At 50.2% G+C, this 15,480-nt stretch overlaps 2 protein-coding genes across 11 annotated transcripts in view; one reads left to right on the top strand and one right to left on the bottom strand.

Moving 5' to 3' along the window:
- LOC122366057 (nicotinate phosphoribosyltransferase-like) overlaps window positions 1–15,480 on the bottom strand; it is a 64,210-nt gene that overhangs the window by 8,468 nt on the left and 40,262 nt on the right. For 6 of the 7 annotated variants that reach the window (XM_043337845.1, XM_043337827.1, XM_043337875.1 and 3 more), the window contains 6 exons: window positions 13,986–14,113; window positions 12,229–12,347; window positions 10,492–10,685; window positions 8,979–9,119; window positions 8,519–8,643; window positions 8,079–8,222 (listed from right to left, as the gene is read on the bottom strand). In XM_043337845.1, coding sequence (XP_043193780.1) covers window positions 8,079–8,222; window positions 8,519–8,643; window positions 8,979–9,119; window positions 10,492–10,685; window positions 12,229–12,347; window positions 13,986–14,113 — 851 coding nt within the window. The remainder of the gene's footprint in view (window positions 1–8,078; window positions 8,223–8,518; window positions 8,644–8,978; window positions 9,120–10,491; window positions 10,686–12,228; window positions 12,348–13,985; window positions 14,114–15,480) is intronic. The other variant, XM_043337835.1, reaches the window with a different exon arrangement.
- Window positions 55–7,755, top strand: LOC122366081 (nucleoside diphosphate kinase 7-like). Of its 4 annotated transcripts, none has more exons than XM_043337900.1 (3): window positions 73–210; window positions 5,309–5,441; window positions 6,246–7,755. In XM_043337900.1, exons 2-3 carry the CDS (start codon window positions 5,344–5,346, stop codon window positions 7,435–7,437), a joined length of 1,290 nt encoding a protein of 429 aa, XP_043193835.1. In that variant the 5' UTR covers window positions 73–210; window positions 5,309–5,343; the 3' UTR covers window positions 7,438–7,755. The 4 variants fall into 4 exon arrangements, with proteins under 4 accessions (XP_043193854.1, XP_043193844.1, XP_043193835.1 ...); XM_043337890.1 differs by having other exon boundaries at window positions 74–214; XM_043337919.1 differs by lacking the exon at window positions 5,309–5,441 and having other exon boundaries at window positions 55–97.

Below are 15,480 nucleotides of genomic sequence, written 5' to 3'. Positions count from 1 at the left end.
TTTAGCGTAAAAAGACTTTTGACGCAGTTGCGCCACATTTGTAGCATTGGTATATCAAACCGACCGGCCGTTTTGATGTTTATTTATATCAGACAGGGTATACAGGAATTTATTTTCTAGTCAATACATAATGAATTAAGTACATTATTAAGGCATTGTTTTGTATCTCATACGTTTATAGAGTGCAAAACAACCAACATATAGCAAAAAGTAGGTAAGGAATCCGAATATCTCAATTCAGTTTTGTAGGTAGGTACCTAATTGTAATGAAAATCCAAATAGTTACAACATTTCAGGACACCGTTGTTAGGTTCTCTGCTAAATTGCAACAGTTTGAATAGGTACTCAGCATACCGAAGGGGGAAAATTGGTGGGTAGGATTGTTCAAGTTTTAAGTTTTGTGTGAGTGGGATTATCCATTTTAAGTTGTATGCCTATTGCCTTCCGATCTCATTTTTAACAGTGAACGTTATTTATTGTTATCAGAATTAACTGAAATAAACTAGCTTGTTGATGTTTCCAGAGAAACCAATATCACTAAGAAGCTGCTACCAGCTGCTAGTAACTTGCTGTGAAACAGGCCATAGATGCACAAATAAATTTAAGGCTTTGGCTTGCGAACAAGACATCAGCCACGCCTACCATGATGCATGGTTACAGTACATAGTAAACTGATAAAAACACAAGGAAATATCTGGAAACTAAAAAGAGGACACCAAAAGGAACTAACCAATTGCATGGTTTTGCTTCATTCAAGCAATTTTGTTGTTGCATCAATGAACAGCAGGTACCTACAAGCTATGCATTTTTGATTGCACACCAATATTACCTAGTTAAGATAACATTGCATTTCCGAATTGAAAAATCATGTCAAAGAATGTGTGAATGCATAAACATCTGTTACATGTTCACTTTAATTGCAAAGATGTGCTGGTCATGATATATTGGGTGTTGGTCATGACTTATTTATAAAATTCATATGGTCCAATCAATCACAGGGTAAGAGCCATCAGAAACATTTACCTACTTTTATGTAAGCAGCCCTTTGAACATCTGAAAACAAGTCATCCACTCCCATATTTTAATTTGGGTGCATCTTAATGGAATTGACAAAGCTCTATAAAAATTAAACTTGACTACTCAAACTGTTTTCCAATAATCATGGAGCAGTGTTCCTGTATTTCACTTCTTCTTGCACTTGAAACAAAACGGTTCATTTTGAGCACCACTTTGCAGGCCACTGGCAATTCACATCACCAATAACATGATTTTTATCATGTATAATGTATATCATGCATTTATCAATTATATTGGTTAAGTATTGATGAATTATTATCTATCATGTTTGTTAGGCTATAATGAATATGGTAGAGTCACTGATCAGATAATTCAAAATATTTCATCTTTTCACTTATGCTTTAGTATCATCATCTTATTGATAAGGACTACAGATTTCCACACATGTAACATTTGTATCCCTGATCACTGTTTTGACGAGACTGGCAGAATTACACGAAGAAATTTGGGCAATTTATGCTGTCATCACCCTTAAAGGGACCCTCCCACCTTAGCATTAGTTTTGAGTTGAGATAGCCAAATTGGTGGCCATGGCCTGCAAATACCGGTTTGGGCACTCAAAACATCGAGAAATGCTTTAATTCGAAGATATGGAATTTCAAACTTGCAGTTTTCGGATTCTAAGGGGCTAATGCATTGGTATGCCCCCTTAGAATTTGTGACGTCAGCGGAGATCTAACGATTTTTAAATCTTAGACTAAAACCATCGTTAACACGTGGTGGTATACGCTGCTTTGCGCGCAACGTCTGCCGCATTTTAAGGCTGCCAAATTATTGCTTCCAAATAAAGTCGCTAGTAACAGGGAGATCCCAAAAAGTAAACAAAAGTAAAAGCCTAATATCTTGAAAACTGGTGAATATTTTTCGGTGAAATTTGGTAGATATTCGTTTTCGCTCTTTCTGAACCAAGGGACATCACTTTCATGCCAATTCATTATTTTTTTTGAAGGTGGGAGGCATAGGCGGCGGAACGATTTGAGACAAGGGGGGGCACCATGGCTCAAGGAGCCAAACCTAGGGTACCCCCAAATCCTGTTTTCTCATCGGATTTAGGCCACTTATTTTTCGTCACAGCCCTGACACGATGATTTTTTTTTTTTTTTACTAAACGAAAATGGCAGTTCACCCCCGTATGCAGGGTTGTACCTAATTTTATATCTCTTTGTGGGGGCATATGCACCCACAATCCTGAATTATGCCCCCACAATGATGAAAAAGCACCCACAAGTCTTTTACAAGGCTGCAAGCGTCCTTTCGAGAGCACGGTGCCCTTCGCATGCTCTAACGGCGTCCTCCTGACCGTCTCGCGTTCATGGATAGCGTTTTTAATCACTCGGCGCCCTTCTGGGAGAATGGCGCACTTTTGACAGCACCGCGCCATTCTCATGGTCTAACGGCGCCCTCCTGACCGTCTCGCGTCCTTAGGTCTCTGTTCACCGTGCATCCCTCGACTATTCGGCGCCCTTCTGGCCTCTCAGCGCCCCTGAACCACATATAGCGTTTTCAATCACTCGGCACCCTTTTACGAGAATGGCGCCCTTTTCATGATCTCAAGGCGCCCACGTAACCATCTGGCGCCCCCACGTCCCCACCAACGTAGCACTACTGACTGTGCGGCGCCCTTCTGGCCTCTTAGCGCCCCTGGACCACATAGCGTTTTCAATCACTCGGCGCCCTCCTAAGAGAATGGCGCCCTTTCGTCTCACGGCGCCCTCGTAAGTCGTAACCGTCTGGCGCCTCCACATTTGGTGCCCCTCCTACTGGATGGCGCCTCTCTACATATTTTTTACGTCCTTCCGGTCAGTTTCCACTTTTAAGCGTGTATTTGCTTAGTCAGACACGTCACTTGAAGCGCCATTCGGCTAGCAATGTTATCAAATTCGGTGTTAATTTAGGCTCCCACATAAAGAATATCTATCGCGCCCCAAAACGGCCTGGCGCCGGGCGCCCCTACAGCTGGGCACCCACAATCATTTTAGGAAAATTACACCCCTGCCCGATGTGTGGTTAACTTTAAGCTGATCCTCAAGTACCTATGTGTTTCATGTTTGTCTCTTCCTTATTGTCGTTTGATAAATTCCATTTATCCTACATGTATAATTCCCAAGAAGCCATCGCAGTACTAATCAGTGGCGAATCCCAGGGTGGAGGTCACATGGGTCATGACTTAGGGCCTGGGGTCACCACATGCCTGCCAGGAGCACCACAGGCCTGACAGCCGACAGGGGCACCACAGGCCCGCCAGGGGTGCCAAAGGCCTAGCAGGGGCACCACGGGCCTGTCAGTGGCACCACAGGTCTGTCAGGAGCACCATCGGCCTAGCAAAAGCACTACAGGTCTTCCAGGGGCACCACAGACCTGCCAGGGGCACCAGAGGCCTGTCAAGGGCACCACAAGCCTGTCGTTGGCAATTTAGGATTGTCAGAGGCACCACAAACCTGTCAAGGGCACCTGCGTTCTAACAGGGGCACCACAAACCTGCCAAGGCCCAGGGACACCACAGGCCTAGCAAGGACACCACAGGCCTGTCAGGGGCACCACGGGCCTGTCAGGGCCCATGGGCACCTAAGTCATGTCAGGGCCCACCGTAGGCTTGTCAGGGGGCAAGGTAGGTAGGTACCACAGTCTTTCCAGGGGCACCAGCGGCTTAGCAGGGGCACCAGTCATCACATGACTAACCAAAAATAAAGAAAAAAAACTGAAAATAGGGCACCACCAAAATTGAGTGGCCGAAATCCGTTGAGGTTTTAATTTTGGGCATAGGTAGGGGCACCACTTCGATTCATGAACCTCCCCTTAGAGTTTTCCCGAATCCGCCCATGGTACTAATACATCAAATTTAAGGGGGGGCACCTTGCTATTGGTGCCCCCCTTGCAGAATTCAAGGGGGGGCACGGTGCCCCGGTGCCCCCCCCGTTCCGCCGCCTATGGTGGGAGGGTCCCTTTAACCCGCGCCGGGCCGGTGCTCCGCGACTTCCGCGCCGGGCCGGGGGGGGGGGGGTCTGAACACCTCCCCCCGTCTAACTCGGCTCCTGGGCCACGTAGCGACACGCGGTAAGCGGCATTCGAAAAAGCGTCAAAAATAATGACTGAAACACTTGGGTCATTTTTTGGGTCAGGTCCAAGGTCAGGTCGCCATAGGTCATCAAAGGTCAAATGTAGTCCATTTCAACAGATTTGGAAACTGCCAACGGCTATCTCGGGAACCAATAGAGCTACAGCGCCGCGGAAAAGCGCATTCGATAGCCTTTTTACAAACCTTTCTGAGTTATGTTCTCAGATTTGACCTCAGGTCAACGGTTTAGTCTCCAGAGGTCAAAAATTGTAAAAATAGCAGTTTTCACGAAAATGATTTTTCGTCAATAACTTTTGACTCAAGAGAGCTACGACGACATTACTTTAGACAGCATCGTGTTCCTCTCGTCGAGACGCGTCGAATGAACTATTTGTTGACCTTGAAAGGTCATCTTGAAAATTTGACCTCAGGTCAAGGTCATGACCTGACCGGAAAGGGTCATGTTGCATAGCAGTCGATCCGTATCGTCGAGCTGAATACATCTGACGTGTTTTCATCGCCCTAGCACGTCTTTATCAAAAGTTATAGCAAAAAAAAAAAACTGCTGGTGACCGTTCATGACCTGAGATGACCTCAGGGGCACACAGAGTGGTCACAGGTGCATTTTTCCGATTCAGTGTGTCATGTTTACTTGTGAATTGATGTTTGAGAGGGTTTTGAACATCATTCGTCCAAAAGAGGCGCATTTCAATTTTCTCCCATTGACTTACAATGGAGAGGTCGCAATATTGACCTGACCTTAGGTCACCGATATCAAAATTCCGAGATATAAATTTTGTATATACTGTTCCTCTTATTAATCGCTGAAAGTTTCAAGGCGATCGATCGGTTGGTGTAGCTATGACGAGGATTGAAACTTTTTTCTGAGGTGAGGTCACTTGACCTGACCTGGTGACCTGACCTTGAGAGCCCTGGGTCTGAACTTTTCACAACATGTGTGGAAAAGATGCATGAACAGGTGTGGCGCGGAGCGCCGCTGTTTTTGAGATATCTGCGGAAAAGCACAGGTGTTCAAACACTCCCCCCCCCCCCCCTCCGGCCCGGCGCTGGTTAAAATATCATTGAGCCGAGCCTAGAGTTCCACATCATTGGGAACCGCTGCGCCTCGTAGGCAGCTGTCCGTATCAGGTTTTCGCTGCTGCCCTGTGTCGGCAGCGTCTGGTCGGGCATCTCTCGCCGGCTCGCTAGGCATGGTACGCGCTGTCAGGTCCGCCGCACTGCTGTTGGGCTTCTTGCTGCACGTTCCGCATCAGCAGGCTACCGCACAGTCCACAGTATCTCCGTCACAGTAAGTTGGCGCGGACCCCCGCTACAGGGCGCCAGTCGCAGGCTGTTCGGTGATGGGTTCCAATAACGCACACATAAGCCGCATGCAGTCATCATTCATGTTGATATTATTGTTGAGATGGGCTTCTCAATCGTTTCGAAGGCCCGTGTGATAATGAATCCCTTTGTCAAAATGTTTCACATTGTGTGCAATAACCTACCGAAGTTATTCAATCAGAATTAACCTAACCATTCACAATGTCTTGTCGCTGTACCTCACAAAGAAGATAACGTTTTCTTATTTGATCTTCCCCATCGCTAGTTTGGGACAGGAAAATAGTTTTAGAACATTGTACACCAAACTCCGTTACGTCTTACATGAAGCAACTTCTGAACCATCAGCTGTACCTACATACCGCATTGTGTGCACTGTGCATGTGGTTTTGGGATATCAATTTCGAGCTATGTTTCAGCTCGGACAAACTTTTCACCAAACGTAACACAAGAGGCGCCGTCAAGGAATTAAAGGAGTTCTGCTGTGATACATTATATTTCATGGAACCCTTATTCTTAGCAAAATACAGAAGGGATATGACGTGGATTGGGGACATGTTGATATCTTTCTTTTGTATTATAATTTACCCAGAAGTTCAGTAAAATTGTCACTGAACGAGGTGATTGGTACTGATGAACGAATGTGAATTGCTACGCTGCATTGCTTTCAAAACAATAAATCCGTTTTAATATTAATAACATTGTTATCCATGACCTCATACATAACCGTGTCGCAGTTCGGGCTAATCGACTCCGTTGCGCCCTGCTCCAGGTCTGCCGAGGCGTCATCTGGCGGCGGCGGCATGTCGGGACCGGCCGACGACCGGCTGGTGTTCAACGCCACGTGGCACGACGAGCGCGCCGCGCTGCTGCGCCACTTTGTGCTCTCCTACTATGTGGACGACGGCACGCTGGAGCTGTTCGAGCCCAAGCTGCGGCGCGTCTTCCTGCGCCGCTCGGCCGTGGACACGGTGGCCGCCGACGACCTGTGGGTGGGCGCGCGGCTGAACGTGTTCGGTCGCCAGGTGGAGCTGACCGACTACGGCACAGAGGTCACCCGGCGGCTGCTTAGCCAGCGCACGCAGCGCACACTCGCCATCGTAAAGCCGGACGGGGTCGCCAATCTGGGCCACATCCTTAACTCAATCACGCTGCACGGCCTGAAGATGACGCAGGCGCGGATGGTGCGGCTGACGCGGGCCGAGGCGGAGACGTTCTACGCTGAGCACGCGTCGCGGGCCTTCTTCCCCAAGCTGGTGGAGTACATGACCTCGGGCCCGGTGGTGGCGCTCGAGCTGCTCGGACGAGACGCAGTGGCCCGCTGGCGGCAGATGATGGGGCCCACAGACTCAGAGGCGGCGCGGAGGGACGTGCCCGACTCCATTCGCGCCCAGTACGGCACCGACAAAACGCTCAACGCCGTGCACGGTTCGGACGGCGCCGAGGCGGCCGCGCGTGAGATCCCCTTTTTCTTCCCCGCTGAGCGCGACGCTCCGCGGCCGCGCAGCTCTGTCGAGCTGTGCGGCTCGAGCACGTGCGCCGTGGTGCGGCCGCACATCGTGCGGGACGGTCTGCTGGGCCAGCTGCTGGCAGCGCTGCAGGCAGCCGACTCCGACCTCCAGATCACCGGCCTGGAGCTGCAGTGGCTGACGGAGGCGCGCGCGCGCGAGTTCCTGGAGCCGTACCGCGGCGCGGTGGCCGAGTTCCCGGCGCTGGCCGCCGAGCTGGCCTCCGGGCCGGCCGTGGCGCTGGCACTTCGCTGGCCGTGTCAGGGCGCTGACGCCGTGGAGGCATTCCGCCGCGTGGTGGGGCCGCGCGACCCGGCCATCGCCGCCCTCCTGCGGCCCCAGTCGCTGCGAGCCAAGTTCGGCAGGGACCGCGTGCGGAACGCGCTGCACTGCACCGACCTGGCCGATGACGGCCCGCTCGAGTGTCGCTTCTTCTTTGGTGGCGAGGAGTCATGACGTAGGGTCGCTCTTACTGGTCACAGGCATACACCGGATACATATCCACGAGTTACCAGCCGTCCGTTGCCGCCCGGCACTGAAACGTTGTCGCGTTCAATTTTGAACGCGCGATCGTGATGTCCGCGGAAGCGCACTAGTCTCACACTGCCCATCGGTCCGCAAGCGACTGATGTATTTTTGTCTCACAATGTTGTCGTTTATTTACCTTTGTATTTTTTGCTCGTGGTTTTCATTGAGCTGGGTGATATAATTTGTGCCTTTCTCATGAGGATGTTACAATAAAAGAAGGGGGTGTGCTTACCTTTTTCAAATCTTTACCTGGCTTCAGGTGTATGTTACTGAGAGAATGGTGCAAGACTTCAATGTGCTGAATCTATGACCTAGAAAATGTCGAGGTCAGCTCGGGAACTAGTTACAACTTACACATAGACCAGTTTCATTGCCCAGTGGCTGGCCGAACGTTTTGTTAATTTTTTTTTAGGGTGACAGTCGACATACAGAACTGCTAAAATAAATCGCACAGAAAACTGGAGCTCAAAGCCAACGGCCTCAACCTTCAAAGATTTCGAGCCACCACCTGTACCTGTATATCGCCTGCCTCCGGCCGAATCGTGTCCGATCCAGTGACGACTACGTACCGTCCTTGCCAAAGAGCCGGTAGCAGGCCGAGCGTCCCGGGATGCTGACTTTCTCCACCTCTTGGCTGAGCTTCATCCGCGGCTTGCCGTTAATCTCCACCAGTTTGTAGACGCAGCCCAGCGCCGGCTGCCGCTGACATGTTACTGTGGGGATACGCATACACAGCGGGAAGTTGGACGCACGCAGCAACAGGGTGTGTGCAGAAAGAATTGTTAGCGAAACAAACACGATATATGTAGAATGAAACATACAAGTTTCTTGCTTGATGTTCAATATCGTTTGGTATGCATGTGAAAATGTACCAAGCTTGTTGGTTTATCTTACTTAACCTGTCATATTTAAAAACACGTTCTGGCGATTTATGAAAAATGCAAACAATCGGACAATATCTCGATATAAATGACAGTTGTGAGCTCGAGCGCAGCAACCCGTCTCTGACCTAGGTGGGTGCCGATGCCGAAGCAGTTGATGCTGTGCTCCTGTTCGTTCAGTGAGATGATGGTCTCCTCGTTGATGTCGTTGGAGGCTACGATCGTCATGGAGGCGAACCATGGAATGTCGAACCTGACGGGTACCCGCGGCCGTCAGTTCTGTTCGAATGGTCACGGCGCGAGACTCGTTACAGGAACACCGAAATCCACAGCAAACTGCCAGTCGAAAATCAAAGAGCGTTACAGCTTTTTGCAGAACATTTTAACTGTAAAACTAAAAAACTGACGTGGTAACATAACTCGTTGAATGTCAATGAAAAATTCAATGCTATGCAAATTCTTCTTTTCCATCAAGTCAAGCTAACTTTCTGACTGTAAGGTCCTGACTGTGGCAAAGAAACGGTCCAGCCTTCCTTGCTACTAAGCGCTGACTGAGCCCCTGTCCCATCTATCGCCCCCCGCACTCACTGTTGACTGATTTTCTCGAACATGTCCCGCGCCGTGCGGGACAGGTAGGCCAGGTCGCCGCTGTCGATCCGAATGCCCAGCGCCCGGTAGCCGAGGTCGTTCAGGGTCAGCGCCACGGCGCAGAAGTTGAGCAGACCCGACCTGTGGTGACCGGTAGGGGTCAGCGGGGTCACGGGAGGAACACAGAGGGGGTTCTAAGAGCTGTCCATGATGTGGTGGGGTGGAGATGTGCGGAGCAGGTCGTTACTACACCCTGATGAGGGTAGTATACATTGCAGTGTGGCACATGGTGAGCTGAGCAGACTTTACGGTGGCCGAGACTTTATGTAGCTTATAAACGGCATGACGCATGACGGAAGTATTTCCTTGTCAAATAATTGATGGCCTTCCGGTATAGCTTATCCATACAGCAGAGTTGATAAATAGCTCCGCAACCACTCTTACAAAAAAAAAAACACATTTCACAAGGTGCTTAGATGCCGACGTCCAACCTTAGCAACAGCATCAGTAGCCTTAGCAGCGTGTTGCTGCCGTGGTAATGACACAGCACACACCCAGTGGCAGCACCTATACCGCACACCATCTAACAAAATACTGCCACCGTCTTCAAACCCACATATTCTAACTATCAGTGACCTCTCCATTGTCCCTCCAACCTCATACCTCCAGGACCGCACACACGGCAGCCCCACAACAGTGGGGGATACGACCGGGTCAACATAACCTCATGCTGCCCAGCTACGTGCACGTGTCCCTCCCCTCGTACCCCTCCCCAGGAGGTACGGCGGTGCGGCGATTCGGGGCGTTAGTCATGCTGCGCCGTCCGTCCCGGCGGCCGGCCGGAGGTTAGTTAGAGCCCAGTGTCCTGGACGTTAGGTGAGTGTGGCTCTCCGCTGTCCGGCGTACGACGCAGCTGAGCCGGCAGAGAGATCAGGGCTAGCGCTACGGCAGTGCGGCGAGCGGAGCGACTGTGCGACGGAAAACTGATATACAGAGTACTGCGGGGGATTAAATGGGGATTAGATGCCGACATTGACACATGGGATCGGGGATGAAACAGAGAAACAGAGTAAAATGCGGATGCGAAATAGGAGAGGGACAGGCACGTGAAGGGTGTTTGGCTCGCCAATGAAAATTTCCGAAAACGTATCAGACGGTGGTCTTTTACTTTTACAACGATGGCGAGTTAAACATACCGAAATAATAGCGCAGTAGGTTGAAGCCACAAATAGCAGGGCAAGCGGCCAACCTCCCTGTTAAAATGTATGCCGAAACGTCACCCATTTTACCATACAATATCCAAGGAAAACGCATCTAAATTTAGCATACCGCCCAAGGACCACTCATTTGTTCTATACAATCACCCTGAGAAACAAACTTTTAGCAAAAGGCAAGAAACTTTCGCATAATTTCAAAATCACCGTCATTTCGTACCCTCCCTCCCACCCGCAGTGAGGGATGACACTACATACAGTCAACTACAACCAAAAAGAACAAATAAAAGCGAGCGAACCTGTAAACCTCATACGTGTCTATAAGCGCCAGGAACCCGTTCGGATAGGCCATCGCGAAGCTGAGGAAGGCTGCCAGCTCTCCGGCGGACGCTTCCTCGGGCAGCACGTTAAACACGAGTGCCAGCTTCTCTCGCCAGGCGAGTGCCCGCTCGAGGACGTCCACTGGCTCTCCGCCGTCCCGCGGCATCAGGCACTGTCGGCAGGGCGGGCGGGTAGGGTGGGAGGGCTGGCGGTGAGTTGGGGCACGGTACCATACTCAGAGTCAGCGTGCGGCGTCTTATCGAGGGGATGGACGGATCTAGCCATGCTTATTGCGAGGGTGATGGCGCACACTTTAACCCGCGCACCGACGGGGGTCTGCGCCAACTTCGCACCGACGGGGGGGGGGGGGCGGATGACCGCCCCCCCTGAGATCTCGAGAACGAAGCAAGATAGCGACAAGCGGTAAACGGCATCGGATACGCACGGCCAAGATCTACAATTTTTACTGAGGTCATTTTCAGGTCAGGTCAAAGATGACGTCACAGGGGTCGAAAAAGTCAAAATGGCGGCGCTAGATATGGAGAGTTTTTCTCGAATAACTTTCGAATTAGTCAAGATAGGAACAAACTAAGGGCATCATCGTGATCCTCTCGTCAGTCCGCATCGAATGATATATATGTTGACCTCGAAAGGTCAAGGTCAAAGGTTGACCTCAGGTCACGTGACCTCGAGGTCATCATGTATATCATTCGATGCGTCTTGACGAGCTGAACACAATGAGACCATCCACGCGTCTGTATCTTGTTCCTGTACGGAGTTATTGGCCAAAAACCTTTGGTGACCTTTGATGACGTCACATGACCTCACAGCTGCCCAACAGCAAAACAGACCTCAAGGTAGTGAAGGTTGATCGTATATGAAGTCATGTATGGTATATGGGGCCATTCCGACCCGTTTTAGTGGTAAAAACAGGGAGTTGATTTTCCCCCATTGACTTATAATGGGGAGGTCGCGAAATTGACCTGACCTTAGGTCACCGATATCAAAATTCTGAGATATACAAATTGTAGCTACTAATGACCTTATAATATCCTGCGACTTTCAAAAGCCTCCGACATCTACTGTAGCTCTGGCACGGTGACAAAGTTGCAAAAAAGTGACTTGAGGTTGGGTCATTCAAAGTGACCTGGTGACCTGACCTTAAAAGGTAGGAGGTTCAAACTTGCACACCATGTGTAAAATTGATGAGGTTATAGTCATACCAAATTTCGCGGCGCTACGCGCCGCGGTTTTTGCGCGGGTTAAAGGATCGAGGGGATGGACGGATCGTGCCATGCGCGTTGCGTGGTTGATGGCACACAATTTAAAAGTAAACTCGTGGCGCCTGGTGGGGTGGGTGTTGGGTAAATTCGAGGGAAGGTCGGGTCTGACCACCTCAGGTAGCATTATTGCAGATCAACAGGCGAGGCAGTGTAGTAGAGGGCGATAGATTCCGCTACTATCATCTGAAAATCGCGTCAGGCAATTCATAAGTGGTCCGCACGGTCCAACAGCCAACAGCTAATTGTAACTAAGAAGCCGAGGCCGGTATTGTGATCAAGTACAGGTAGGTCACTGATGGCTTGCTTCAATAATGAGCGAAAAAACTTAGGCCTTAGCTTAGCCCGACCACGGGTTTGAGCATCTAGGCACGATCGTCGGGGACATCAGCGCCCCCTGGACAGTGCATCAGCGGCAGCGGCGGCGGCCTCTACCTTGTTCTGGAGCTCCTCCAGCTCGGAGAAGGAGGTGACGTACGCGTGCGCGTGCGTGCCATTCACGGGGATGTTGAAGAGCTTGCCGGCCAGCACGTTACTGGTGCCGTCGAACCCGCCTGTCGAGTACAGCCCGTGTCAGGGAGGGAGGGAGGGACACCGGGGGCCGCAGTGAAATAAACATTTTTACCAAATAACCCTAGAAGAAATTGGTAGAACTGATGCACGTAGCACATGGTTCGACTCGGCTGCTGGAGCAGTGATGGACAAATGCTATTATCAAATAATGTCTTTACGTTGGACAAGTGTCGTCCCGACTTTGCCATTAGAGGAATTTTAATTCTTACTTGGTGTGCTAGTGCGCATAACAGCACGAGCACGTAGTTCCATCAACAATGACTTCAAATCGCAACTGTATTCCGCACGCACCAACCAATACGACATAATTATAGAGCTATGATCATTGCGAAGTTGAGTCGTGGCGAAGTAGCCATTACGGTCCAGAAGAAACTACAGACACTTCGCACGACATACATTAAAAAGCAATAAACCATGACTGATGACCATTTGTTTGCAGACGTGCCCATCCTACCATGCCCTGCCCAAGACTCTTACATACCACCCTTCTGCCAACTTACAACTAAGAGCCGGATACCCTCTAGCAACGGCCCCGGGCCAACACGACAAGATACCGTCCCGTGACTGCCATTCGTTCCACCGGGTCCCGGGAATCCCCCAGCAGGAACATCCCGTGCAGTGCCACGCAATAAACGGTGTCATAGCGCATATTTACAGCCCATAGAGCCTCTCCGAATGCGTACCTAACCAAAGACAGCGTGGTTCACTACCAAGGGCAGCCACTTTCCCCGTGTCCCGGGGGTACGCCGATGTCCGGACGGACCCGGGACGAAGGAGCACCCATACCGTCAGAGCCCCTCTCATGGTTTATCGCTGAAGACTTCCAATTCCTAAGGAGCCGGGAGCTCAGAGTTCTGCTCGCGGCTCGAGCCAAGGCTGACGGGACTGTACCGGTTAGGGCCGCGGGCAGTCAGAGAGGCCAGACTCGTTAGCATAGCCCCGTTTGGAGGTCGCGGGACGATCCCGCGCGGGGTGGAATTAGAGACGGCGTTCAACACTGGGGTGAAGGGTTAAGGCTGAGCGTGACGACAGGAGCCGGAAGAGATGAGAAAATCAAAACTGTGGGTGATTGCCTGGGAAGGTTCGTAATGAATTTGAAATACGGTGAGACCATGACAGGAGTAACACAGCTAACAGAAACAGCATCAATCGGATGATGAAACAAAATGAGATGGAAACCATCGATATGACTTACGATGGGACCGTCTATTGAATAATTATGAATATTAAACATCGTCAGTCCAAACTATATACCCCATCCCGGGGTGATGGCGACATCCGTGCCGTTTCGATCCGTGCCGTTTCGATGCCGTTTCGATTCTTCCTTTACCTAATTGAGCTACAGACTCTGTGATGGAACCAAATTTGACACCAACGCACCAACTAACTAGAACACATTTTGACGCGGAAGGATACGCCTCTTGTTCGTTATGAGGTGATCTAAGGACAAGGTTAGGTAAAATCCATATTTGCTTATCATATCCGGACCTAAACCAACCAGCGCTCACCACACTAGACACAAGCAGCCCAGCGCTCACCCATGTTGGTGGACGCCGGCAGCCAGACACTATGTCGGAACTCGGAACTCAAACATCCACTGTTCAATGCTCACTGCTCACCCATGTAGGCATATTTGGAGGCTGACAGGCCACCGTCCGGTCCCTGGGAGCGCCTCAGTCCGAACTCCAGCAGCCGAATATCCTTTCCGGCTGCCATCCGGTACCGTGCGGCGTTGGTCGCCATCAGGCTGGTGGCGCACACGGAACGGTCACAGGTCAGAGGTCAGGTCACGGGGAGAGTTCCAGATGACTTGTGACTGACGAACACACACGGTAAGGTCAAAGGTCAGAGGTGGGTCAAGGGGGAGAGTGTTAGATGACCCGTGACTGACAGACACACACGGTACGGTTACAGGTCACTGCCAGGTCACAAGAGACACCAACCGTCACCCCTCGACCGGGAAAACGAGAGAGGTGGTGACGTACTGTGGCATGGGAGAGAAAATGGCCATGGGAATCGAGTAGTTTCGTGGACCGTGTTGCAGTTGCGTAGGTGTTTATTGCGGAGTCTAATCTTGTTTTGATAAGTTGCTTCACGCAAAATTACCCCCCTTGACCAAGGGTAATCATCAGGTCACACGCAAGAGCATAAGCGAGCGTGTGCTATTCTGTCTCTTTTAATCAGATAGAGAGATCACAGCGGTAATGGTCGGGTGTAGTACGTCTTGGATTGGTTTTATGAGGCTACCGCGGGTAGTTCAATCAAGACGCGGCCCGGTAAAACAGTCACGTTAGTCACGCGTCACGCCACGCCCGCAGTTCGCGTGACGGTGCGTGATGCCCGCTGCCGACGTCATGGACAAGTTTCTTTTTTTTTTTTTTGATAGTCCGGCATTTATTACGAACAACAGTGATATTCTCACAACACAAATGCACTGCATGACGAGACGATATAGTGGGGAAGCATCAGATGAACGATGCTTCAGATGAGCTTTTGACTGGTCTCAAACGACCAAAAAAATACGCACAATGATAGACAACAGCCCGTGTAGACACCTGACATTCCGAACGAGACACATGACATTCCGCATCACGTCTACAACACAGTCAGCTTTAACCCTCCCCTCCCTCCCTAGGTATTCACATGGTCACACTTCTCACCGGCTCAGTTCAGTCTCACAGTTCACAAATACCTCTCACACCAGCCACTTTACCCTAGCGCGGCTCAGTCATTTCTGCTGAGCGTGGCCGGCGACAGCGACTGATACGTCATGGACATGGACAAGTTTTGCTTGCGTGTGTTGACGCGTGCTTCAGAATGAATAAAGCACACGATTACAAATGTACGTACTCCACGTGATCTGTGAAATGGTAGGAAGGACTGCCGTCGGGAGGAAAAAAGCCGTAAGTCGCATTTTTATCGATTTTTCGTTTTTGATATCGTTGGAAAGCTCTTTTCATGATGCGTTTAATGGTACTGCTCAAATGTGTGTACACTCAAAAATGAAAATATTATATATAATATAAAAATTCAAAAACTGATTTGTTACATAAGGGATAGCAAAACATGCAGGAAGAAAGCCGTATCCTTAAATTCGGCAGATACGGCATTTAT

This window comes from Amphibalanus amphitrite, unplaced genomic scaffold, assembly GCF_019059575.1.
Source record: "Amphibalanus amphitrite isolate SeventyFive unplaced genomic scaffold, NRLGWU_Aamphi_draft 000029F_arrow, whole genome shotgun sequence".
Classification (NCBI taxonomy): Eukaryota; Metazoa; Arthropoda; class Thecostraca; order Balanomorpha; family Balanidae; genus Amphibalanus; species Amphibalanus amphitrite.
Note: the sequence above shows the minus strand (reverse complement) of the source record. Positions and strands in the feature narration are given on the sequence as shown.